This window comes from Tachysurus fulvidraco, chromosome 17 (genome assembly GCF_022655615.1).
Source record: "Tachysurus fulvidraco isolate hzauxx_2018 chromosome 17, HZAU_PFXX_2.0, whole genome shotgun sequence".
In the NCBI taxonomy this organism is placed as follows: Eukaryota; Metazoa; Chordata; class Actinopteri; order Siluriformes; family Bagridae; genus Tachysurus; species Tachysurus fulvidraco.
The window spans coordinates 7,881,014-7,892,996 of NC_062534.1; the positions used below are offsets into that span (position 1 = coordinate 7,881,014).

General features: G+C 38.2%; 2 protein-coding genes across 2 annotated transcripts; one reads left to right on the top strand and one right to left on the bottom strand.

The window, feature by feature from the left end:
• Positions 1-899: 899 nt before the first annotated feature.
• Positions 900-5,049, bottom strand: pcdh20 (protocadherin 20). Its single transcript, XM_027154557.2, has 2 exons — positions 4,806-5,049; positions 900-4,164 (listed from the first exon to the last, which is right to left on the bottom strand). The coding sequence occupies exons 1-2, from the start codon at positions 4,827-4,829 to the stop codon at positions 1,675-1,677; spliced, it is 2,514 nt and encodes an 837-aa protein (XP_027010358.2). The 5' UTR covers positions 4,830-5,049; the 3' UTR covers positions 900-1,674.
• A 2,570-nt stretch (positions 5,050-7,619) lies between these two features.
• si:dkey-27i16.2 (regulator of cell cycle RGCC-like) lies at positions 7,620-10,977 on the top strand. Its single transcript, XM_027154521.2, has 5 exons — positions 7,620-7,778; positions 8,123-8,296; positions 8,629-8,709; positions 9,382-9,444; positions 10,330-10,977. Exons 1-5 carry the CDS (start codon positions 7,757-7,759, stop codon positions 10,335-10,337), a joined length of 348 nt encoding a protein of 115 aa, XP_027010322.1. The 5' UTR covers positions 7,620-7,756; the 3' UTR covers positions 10,338-10,977.
• Positions 10,978-11,983: the final 1,006 nt, after the last annotated feature.

An 11,983-nucleotide genomic window follows, 5' to 3' on the forward strand; every position in this document is an offset into this window, starting at 1 on the left:
TTCCTAAACTTTTGCATACAGTACGACTGTAAGCATGAAGATACAGACATGAGTGAATGCATCCACGTATTGTTGGTCTACGTGTTACAACTAGCTTGTTTTTTTTTTTTGTTTGTTGTTGAACTTGTAGCTGTCACTGGTCCTTATCCAGGTGTTTCATTGTAAATTGCTTCCTTGTTATGCTGAATATTTTAATAATATTCTAATTTATGAATCTACAGTACTATTGAAGTACTGATACCACTCAGGTCTCAGTCTTTGTTCTTTCTTCAAGGTACATTTGTGTACACGCTGTTTCTCAGTGATCATAACAAAATACTTTTTTACCAAAATTTTGTTAAGCCATGATACAATCAGCAACGTGAATTGATGTAAACTGATTTCACAACATACCCGTGACTACAATTCCAAGAAAGCAGTCATGAGGAACCACACGCAAGCTGACATGCACAATTGAGTCAGAAATGTTTTACTTACTTTCAATGGATTAATATTTTGTTATCCTTAAGAGAGGAAGCTTACTGTCTGGAAGTTTAAGGTTATAGCATGTCTGTAGATATGCATTCTGAACATGTCACACGTTTATGGCCATTGAACATGGGATGTGAAAGGAGGCTATTAAATAACAGGGAACACAGTGACGGCATCATCTCTCAGCAACCAATGAATCCCGCAGTCTTCTCTAAAGCATTACCTCTTTTTGAATGAAACACGAGACCCCTTTGTTGCTGCAAATACTCTGGACTTCCAGCAATTATTTTTTGGGAATTTGAGAGAGTTCTAATCAAGGCATTAGAGGATTAGCAAACTGGCTGTCTGACTCGTCTCTTAGCCGATAGCATTCAGCCCTCATAGGCTCCTACACCCTTAAAGACTGCTCTTATAATTACAGACTAATACTCGTTATAGATTGTTTTAATAAACATAATGTGATTCTTTTGCACTAGAACACTTAAAATGAAACTACTGAAGAGTGATCCCCTTTTTTGGATCTTTTAGAGCTTTTAGACTTTGCAAAAAATGAACCATTCATGGAAGACAATCTGCAAAATTTGTTTGGTTTGGGTCAAATAACATTCATTCATTCATTCATCTTCAGTAACTGCTTAATTTTGCTTTCAGTTACTTTTTTTGGTGGATCTGACACATATCCCGGGGAGAATAAGCACAAGGCGGGATGTGGGATGTCTGTTGCAGCCAAATATCTTGACTGAATTTTTTTAGACTATAGAAATGTCTGAATCATGATCTAAGCACACCTGATACACCTATCCACTGCCAAAATAAACACTAGTATTCTTATTGCATTCAGAAATAAGCATTCACAGAACACAATAACTACAATAACATTATCATTGTTGCTTGGTGGACAGGTCGCTTCTGTGATTAACAGCTGTTTACACTCTGATGGAACTTTCTATGAGCTTTTTAAAAACATATTTGTTATTAAAATGGAGATAATAACTTAGTAGGCCATTGAGGTTTGTTTCTAGATTTTCTTGTAAAAAAGAGGAACACTTATCACTTATCTATACATTTATATGCTTATACAGTAAGTCTGGCTATTTTTACTTTCAAATTTACTTGAACATTTCTAAACATTTGAGGATGATGTAAATCAGTATTAATCTGACCATGTATAATTTACAATGCAACAATAAAGAAAAATGTCATTTAATTTAAATATTCCAGTTCATGTTCTTTTGTGTGATCTCTCTTTTGTGTTCCTTCACGCATCATTTTTTTATGTCTCAAGACAACTATGACTGTGGCCAGAAACATGCATACAGAGAAGAACATCATACCCAGACCACACAGCAGTAGGAGCCAAGGGAGTTCTGTGCAACTCTCAGTCAGGTTATAAGGTTTTGGTGTCAATGGGGGCTCTGAGGCTAGAGGAAAATGTGGGGGAACAGTAGTCAAGTGGCACTGTTTGGGCATCTCATTGACCAGAACATTAACCCATACACTGGCCTGGAGAGGTGCAGGCTTCCCTCTGTCACTGACTCGGATTAAGAGGTGATGCATACTGTAGTCTCTGCCTACAAGCTGCTGCACCAAAGTGATGTTCCCTGAGTGTGGGTCGATCTGAAATGGGCTGGGGTTGATAGGCACGCGGGCTATAATTTGGTAAGTAATATCTGAATTCAAGCCTGAGTCACGGTCAATAGCATAAATTTTAGTGATAATGCTTCCAGCCCTGGTGTTGGGGGATATGGTAAGGCAGGAGAGGTTGCTGCTGGGTAGGAGTACTTGAGGCTGGTTATCATTTACATCCTCCACAAAAACAGTTACAGATGCAGTGGACGAGCGCTGTGGACTGCCACCATCTAGAGCCAGCAGGCGCAGCTCATAATGCTCATGCTTCTCCCGGTCTACCTCACCTGTACATCGAAGTGCAGACTGGGACAGGTCAATTGCAAAGGGAACATGCTTGTCAAGTACTTGTACATCCACTACTTTTCCATTATCACCCTCATCTGCATCCACAATTCCAATCTTTCCAACCTGAGCTAAGTGTGGAATATCTTCGGGGATGAAGAAAATGAAGTGTGATGTGACAAACGTTGGCTGGTTATCATTCTGATCTAGGACCTTTATGGACAGTGATGAAAAGGCCTCTAAAGGAGGAGAGCCATTGTCCCTGGCCAGCAATGTGAGACTGTATTCTCCATGTTTCTCTCTGTCCAATGGCTCTAAAACAGACACTACCCCTGTCACTTCATCAATACTAAAGAGAGCAGGGTTATTATTAATCAGCCTGTATGACACTTTTCCATAAAGATGGCTATCTGCATCACTTGCACTGACTTGTACTAAAGAGATGTTAGACTTATTGTTCTCCTCTATCTCCACCTGATAGAAATTCTCCTTAAACAGAGGGGCATTATCATTCACATCTTCAACTTCCACTTTTATCTCTTTCCTTGCATGCACATGTTTGCCTGGGGCTTCACTTATAACAACAGTAACAAGATATTTGCTACACAGCTCAAAGTCTAGTGACTTTGAGCTTGAAAGTAGATAGCTACCTGCTTGAGCTTTTAAAGAGAACAATGTTCTATCCTCTAAGGACAGAATCTTTTGGACACCTGAGATGTCTCTCAGCTCCAAAAGAGCCAAGAGAGTTGGTGGCTCATTCTCCCGTAATATTATAGTTTGATTTCTATACTGTGCCACATACTTGATCTCGACATTTGGCTCTGGGCTCAAAAGTGGCTGCAGATGTACAGTTAACTGAGTTTGCTCAACAGGACAAGGTGGGCTATTCACTACTACTTTTAGCACATGTTCCTCCATTCTGTCTAACCTTATATCCATAGTTATACTGATCCTGCCTGTGTTTCTGTCCAAGTGGAAAAGTTCCTTGGCCCGATCTGAGATCTGGAGACTGAAGGTGTAAGTGATATGGCTGTTGCTGCCCAGGTCTGGGTCTATGGCATGAACCTGGGCCACTGTTGTTCCCCTGGTCGCTCCTCCTGGCACCGAAACAGTCTGAAGGTTATCGGGGCTGAACTGCGGGCACTGATCGTCTACATCTAGCACCGTAACAACAAGAGACACCGTAGCACTCAGCGGCACAGAGCCACTGTCCACAGCAACAAGAACCATGCAGTGCTCGTTTTGAGTTTCACGGTCCAGCTCTCTTTCAACAATCAGCTCAAGGGCAGATCTGTCCTGTGTTACACTGAAGAATCCTTCAGCACCTTTTAAATGATACATTATCCTTGCATTACTGCCTATGTCCTTGTCCTGAGCATTGACATCCAACTGCACCTTTGTCCCAACATTTGCATCCTCTGGTATTCTTAAACGAATTTCATTTGTTTCAAAATAAGGAGCATTGTCATTTATATCCTCCACGATTATAGTGATCTTCAACAGTTCTTGGTCAGGGCCCACTAGGGCATCAGCTGAGATGGTACAGTACCCGCCTTCCTGTGATGGACACAATGTCTCCCGATCAATCATCCGTTCTGTTGTGTACATATCCCCGGTTTCCTCACTGACTCTTAAATACGAGTTCCCAAGCAGCTGGTATGGAGGAGAGTAGGCTGTGCCTAAGGTGCCTATCTTAATTCCTTCCTGTCGCTCCTCCAGTGTCGAAAGGGTTAACAGAGTGTGGCATATGATCTGTCTGACAGATGCAATGAGAAACACCATCTAAAGAGAACCAGAGAAAGTATTTAGTAGTCTGAAGTAAACAACACCCCACTTTCCATATGAAAGTTTAACAGTTATTCAATCTTTAAAATGAAACGTCTTTAGAATAAATAATATAATAATAAATAAATCAAGAAAGATTCAACAGTTTTTGTGAGATAAGCAAAAAACTTTGTAAAATGATTCTAATACATTTTGTATTTGAATTTATTCCTGTAAAGCTACTTTGTGACAATATCCATTAAAATTGCAGTACAAATAACATTTAATTAAATAAATTCAAACGTATTACAATTATATATGGTCAACATAATCAGCACTATCTATCAACCCCATTTATTCATAAGGTTAGGGTTTAGTGTGGTTCTGCATTTAAACAGCACATATTTCTTTCATGACGAAACGTTCTTCGAATCATTGTAAGATATTAAAAGCAATGTTTTGATTTTGGAAACCATTACAGCTCATCACAACATTGCTTCATGCGCAAACAACTTATATAATCAAGCATGTTTGACAAGGGGGTCTGTCCAGAAGAAACAAATGCATTTACATAGACTGGAAAATATCTTATTTAAAGCAAATATCCATTGGCTACTCATTTCCTAGAGACAGAATAGTTAGCATGTGTGAAAACTCACCTGTAACAGACACACCATGTTCATATTTCCGTGAGACGCAGGTGATCATTCTTTGTGTGTGTGCTAGCGGTGTGGAATGAAACTTGAGTGTGACTAGGATTTCTGAGGGAGGGAACTGCCAAAGGAAAGGAGCTTGCTTTCATTTTGGCATTAAACCTGTTCTGTCAATGTTCCCACTCCTTTTCACAGAGTCTTTAACATGTTTATGTTGCCAAAGTTGTTTGATTCGAGTGAGAAAAATAATTATACCTCTCTCTCTCTCTCTCTCTCTCTCTCTCTCTCTCTCTCTCTCTCTCTCTCTCTCTCTCACACACACACACACACACACACACACACACACACACACACACACACACACACACACACACACACACACACACACACACACACACACACACACCTTCCACAGCTACAATTAATGAGTTAATTATTGCTATGTCTACAACTCAATATAACCCAAACATTTTCCAATTTCAATATCAATTCCATTTTATTTGAACAGCGTTTTTAACAATAGACATTCTTCCTAAGCAGCTTTTGAGATCCTGGTGTCATCCTATATTTGGAATCCAAACGAGCAAGCCAGGGGTGACAGTCACAAGAAAAATCTCTCCTGAGAACAAAATGAGGAAGAGGAACCAGTCTAAAAAAGTAACCTATCCACTTTTTTTAGAGAAATTTTACTTTAAAATATTACTTTTCTGGAAGTATTTACTACAAAGTCAATCACAAGTGTACTGAAAGGGTGTACAGCATAAACACCAGAGTCTTTAATGATTGCAGCAACAGTATTTAGGTGAGATCGAAAGGGTGAGCCTGTAAGATTTATAAGATATAGAGTATGTGTAAGACATACAGTACAGTATACAGTATGGCAAGGTCCATTGAATTACCTGCATACATTTACCAACACCTGTACACCTTCAAGTTTACACAGTTATCTAATTAGCCAATCGTGTGGCAGCTGTACAATAAAAATATGTCATGCATCAGGTCAAGATCTTCAATAAAAGGTCATCTCAAAAATCAATATAGGGAAAAACTGTGATATCTAGGAATTTGATCATGCCTTGGGTGTTGGTGCCAGATGGGCAGAAACTGCTGATTTCCAGGGATTTTCACATACACCAGCCTCTAGAGTTTACACAGAATCTTACATTTAAAAAAATAAATAGTGTTTGTGGAGAGTATGCATGTGAGAGAACAGAGGAGAATTGTGGTGAGCAGAAAAGGATCTCAGCAGGCAAAATAGATTAAACCTTGTGCCGAATGAGCTACAGCAGCAGAAGAACACATCAGGTTCCACTCCTGTCAGCCAAGATGAAGAACATGAGGCGTTCATGGAAACAGACTTATCCAAACTGGACTGGAAAAAGACCAGGTAATTAAAAAAATTACACTGCCCTCTAGTGTATAAACTGGTAACAGGTAACATAGCCTTGGTGTGTGTGTGTGTGTGTGTGTGTGTGTGTGTGTGTGTGTGTGTGTGTGTGTGTGTGTGTGTGTGTGTGTGTGTGGTGTTAAAGAAACGTTAGAGTTTTCAGCCATTTACATGTGATATTGTTTAGTTCTTTGGACACAGCTACAGCTACTAACATCTATAAGCTGGGAGGGCCAAAAGTAAATGTAATATTAATGTAATATATAATATTAAGAATGCAGAGATAGAATCATAGATTGAAACAACATGCAGGTAAATTTCATGACAAGACAGCCACAAAAGGCCGGTAATACACTATACTGTTATAGGCTTGTGGACACCTGTATGTGGCTCTTCCCCAACTTTTGACACAAAACTGGATGCACACAATTCTCTAAAATGTCTCTGTATGCTGTAGCATTACACTTTCCCTTCATTGAGACCCAACACATTCCAGCATGATAATTACTGTTGTTAAAGCGAGGTCTGTAATTAGATGGTTTGTCAAGGTTAAAGCAGAAGTAGGACATTTCTAGAGATCTAGAGATGGAGGATCTCCAGTCTACATTGTGTATGTATTTACCTATGTTAGGGTTTGATGGCAGTACTTTTGTAGACTATTTAAAAAAAATATATACATATTTTTAAAAGTGTGAAGAAAGAAGGTTGAAGATGAAGCATTCTTCACACCAAATACTACATTTTCACAAAAAAGAACTTAGTAAGCAAAAGTTCTCTTTCTCTCTCTCTCTCTCTCACACACACTCTCTCTCTTTCTCTGTTTTCTCTAAAGAATTTTAGCTCTAATTTTCTGAAAGCTAAACCTGGTTAAAGAAATTAAGTATTGTAGAGAAACACATTAATGTGTTTATAGAATGTGAGGTAAAGTAAAACTAATAAACTACATTAATCAAGCTTTTCTTTGAGAACCCTTTTGTATGGACATAAAAAAAATAAGCTTTTATGCACTATTAAGAGCCTGACACTGAAATTAAATGGAGCTGGAAATGAGTTTGAGGCTGACTGGCACATTAAGAGAGGAACTGACTGGCACATTAAGAGAGGAACTGACTGGCACATTAAGAGAGGAACTGACTGGCACGCTAAGAGAGGAACTGACTGGCACATTAAAAGAAAGCTGAAACTTTAACTAGCCCATTACTGCCCTAAGTAAATTGTGACATCACTATGAACATCTTTGTAAAATAGAATGGAAAAGTTATTATCTGGAAAAAAGAGCCACATCCTTATACAGTTCCATGTTATAAACTAAACTTTTCCACCACTGTCTAGGTCTCCGATACGTCACAAGAGAAACTGCGCTCTCATTGGCCGGGATTCTGCTTTTCCTAGGCAGGAGTAGAAAGCCTCTGCTAGAAGACAACCAATTGGATAACTGTTCTTTGACAGATGCTCCGCCTTCTTGTACCATTACGCACGAATCTTGGTACTTGGTAACTTTTTTTCCTCGCTCTCTCATTACTTACGCCTCTTTCTGGGACTCAGAAGTTCATCAGCTGTTTCTGAAAGCATGTCGACATCACCTTCCACAGGTTAGTTTTCTTCATCTTTATTTATTCCTTTCTTAAATATTTGTTAATCAGTGTATAGAAACCCTGAACCCATTCATCCTTCTTATAGTAATCAACAACAAAAAATGATGTTCATTCAAATGAAATAAAAATTTCATTCAAATTTTTGAATTCGGATCAAAATGATCCGAATTCATTTAAAGTGAATATTATGGCAACTGGTAAGATTCGTTTTATTAATGAAATCAGGAAAACTAGGTGTCAGATAATATACAGCAAAAATGAAGTGGAGATATTATATTATATGAAATGGATTATGGTTTGGTTTAGGGGAATAAATGTTTTACATATTGTCCCCATCTCAGAGTTGGACAGTGAGATCGGGGAGCTGCTGGAGGAGTTTGAAGCCGTGATGGAGGAAATGAACGCGCCATCGGTGAGAGCGCACGGCGCCTGCGAGCCTGTGCTGGGTGAAGCGGAACAGCGGGCTGACTACAGCGACGCAGTGACGGACAGCGGCATCGAGGACACGGATGATAGTGAGTTTCCCCTTGTGGAAAAGAAAATGGAGGGATGGAGTTAAGGTGTAAAACCCACACTCCGATTTCCCTTCGGTGATGAATGTAAACAACTATACAGACACTTTTCTGTAACTCTTTCTGTCGGAAACATGTTTCAACTTTTTTGTTGAGTTTGGAATGCTTCAGCACAGAGTCACACAACAAATACACATCATTAACTCACAATGTTATCCTGTACTGCTGTCAAGTCAGATTTTTTTTAGATTTGGAACATTAAAGCACTGTGTGTGTGTGTGTGTGTGTGTGTGTGTGTGTGTGTGTGTGTGTGTGTGTGTGTGTGTGTTTCTCAGCTAGTGAACCATCTCAGGCAAGCAGCTTGAACGCGAGTGTAGAGGAGCTCAACACTGCAGGCATGATGACTTCACGGAAAGGTATCACTGTTATATTTCAATCCTGATAACCATCACATTTACACAACAAAGCTGGAGGCATTGCAGTGTATTGTGTGGGTGCCATTTTTGTTTTTTGCAATTTCATACTTTGATGAGACTTTAAGTTCTTTGCTACCTCTGGGCATCTCACTCACGTCCACCCATGCTTACACCTAGCCTTTTAAGTTTTTAGTAACTAGGTGTTTGAAAAGGAGGATTATTATAGAAGCTTTAAATGGAATGAAATGTTTATCAGTGAAAGCTCTTTATCTTATTTTGTCAGGCTACCATACACAAAAAGCATAAGACTCGGAACAGTTCCACCTCAAACCATAGCAACACAGCAGAGCTGATCTGTTTCAGGCTAACTGAGCTAATCTCTTAGATAGGCACAGTTTTTAAGAGGATGTTTATGATAAGATTTTTAAGCCCGATTCAAAGCCGATTGAACATGCTGCTATGAATTTGTTTCTTCCCTCTGAAGTGTGGGATTAGATTTTATTTTCCAGTCCCCTGCCCCCCGTCTTCCCCCCCAGACTGTCAGATCGCATTTCCTCCAGTAGAAAATTCCAGAGGAAATGCTTGGGCTCTTAGCAGTATTTCTATACATTCCAGAGCATTCCATCATCCATCCCTTCCTTCACTGTGTCTCTCCTCTTTCCTTTCCATCAGCTAAACTCGGGGACACTTCTGACCTAGAAAGCTTTATTGAGAACCTGGACAAAGAGCTTGCAGGTAAACTAACAGTATCAGTATCATCATGAAAATGGGATCAAATGTGTTGTGTATGAACCTGAAATGTAGACTCTCCCTGCACTGAATTATAATCATTCTGCTCCATAGCCTTAATTTGCTATTATTTATTTGCCTAAATGTTATGTCATCAATCTGATTCCTAACTTATCGTCTAAATGAATGAATGATATTTCATGCTGTACTAGAATTTATAGAAAATTAGCACTGCATCACTGACAGTATTTACACTAGTTAGCTTTGTAGTGACATAAAAACTGTCTGCTTTACCTCTTATTATAACCACATGAATTTTTTATTATAACCGATTCATTTTTAAACACTCAGTCTCACATTCTGATCTCCAAGTCATCTTTAATTGGGAAAAAAAAATTAAACCAGAACAGAAAGCCTGTTATACAGAAGATAAAGTGTGCAATAAGAAAACATAAAAAAGTACAAGTTCAGTAAAGATTAATGAGAAAGCTACTTGAATATTACACTTGTGGTATGTTATGTATTGCAAAGTCAGTGTGTGAATATATTTGTTTTTCAACACTTCAGTACATGATAAATTATACGGTGTGCGTACTTCCTCAAATCAGAAATTAGAGTGCAATCTGTGATAAAGTATACAGACAGAAATGAAATTTTCATTGCAGTGATAATGGCACTGCTACTAAATTACCCCAGTGGCTGCCTATCAACAAAAGACCAGTGGTTTTACAAGGCCTGCTCTCAGCATGCCAGGCTATCAGTGGGTTGTAGGGATAAGTGCAGATCATGAATCATAAGTCCCCAGACATCTGGGCACACTTTGAGCATGTTAATCCTTTCTGCCTGTCTCCCCTGTCGACCCGAGCTATGACAACTTTATCTTCTTGACAGAGATGTGAACAGACAGGACTCATGTAACTACAGGACAGGAGCCAAGACTATCAGCACGTACCAGCAAGAAGAGACAGAGAACTGGCATCCATGAACAAACCAAATCTCCCTCTTGGACAGGAGATTCAGTTTGTAATGCACCCAAAAACAATAATTACAAAACAAATTACAACCAAGACAAGTTAACATGGGCAATCTTTAATCCTGTGAAAAATCTGATTTATTAGTACAGATGTTGGTATTTTGGAATATCACTGGTATAATTGAATATGAACCAATACAAATATCTCGATCAGTAATAATGCTTGAGTATGAAGTTTTTTAGTCTTTACTACAAAGATTTTTTATTTTTTTATGTTTGGCTAAACTTGTTTGGAATTCTGTCAGCTCAGTAGCTCTTAAACTATAACTACTTTTCTTTCTTTATGTCCTCAAAGTTTTTTGATGTAAAATTTCTCTGGTTTTAATTTTTTTAGTTACTGTTAAATTATTATGGCAGCTTGTTGTATTCGATAACATTTTATATTGTATTTACTACATGAATATTCAAGTTATTGCTCTTAGTATCTGTACTTTGATATTGAATGTTATTTTTAAGAGAAACATTCTTTTGTAAAATAAAATGACATATATTTTTTATTTTAAAAAGCATAGTGAAGGTTTATCATTATTTTTGCTGTTGCTTCTGTCATGAACCTTCTGTTCAAAATTCTACCTAGAATAGACATGTCTTACTGTGAACTGTATCACATTTTCTGCAGGTTAATGTAGCTGCAAGTAAACAAGGAAACTGTGGTTTGTCGTTAACTTATACAGGAAGTACATCAGTTTCACTGCTCTAGAAACAGTGCAGTTGCTGGAATTTGTATGGAACTATTGCCATACAAGTGAAAAAGCACATATAGTGCAATAAGGAGGCAACAATGCCCAATTCTCTTGGTCGCAATGGAAATCACATTAAGAAGAGGAAGCCGACCTGTTCTTAAGTTCTCAACAGTGATTTATAATAAGCACTTGAAACACACAATGTACCTTGATCTACTTTCCATAGATTTAGAGCTTCCAAATCTGTAGTTTACAGTATAGAAGACCGTAAGCCAATTACATTCCAAATGTATATTTTATGTTATTTTCTAAATAAAATAAAATGTGAGACTGAATCAAAATAAAGCCTACACTTTAGGCTTATTCAGTAGAAGCAATGTCTTAGACAGTGAAGACAGAAGCATCCTTGGCCAAATTTACCAGGAGTCTTGAGTTTTAAATGATTCAAAATTAACAATTATTATGTATGCCAAAACAACACATGGAGACATATAGGGGTAAGCTAGGAGCTAGCTGCTTAAGATAGACTAGCTGGATCTGACATTTTACAAGGAAGATGCTCTGTGATTAGTCCAAAATTTCACTTTGTTTGCTCGTAGTAGTTGCTTTTTTTGTTAAATGGGTAAGTGCTGGAATCTATGGGTAAGTGTGAGGGGAATCTTTGATAGATATATAAATATTTATAAATAACATGTACAAATATGAGCTAGCTATGGATAGCAGTGGACGTAATTTTTTTTTCTACTTAAGTGCAACTCACATGGTTAGGTAAAATAAGCACAGAATAGAAAATAGAATATTTTTGGATTTTTTGTGCCATTTAGAAACT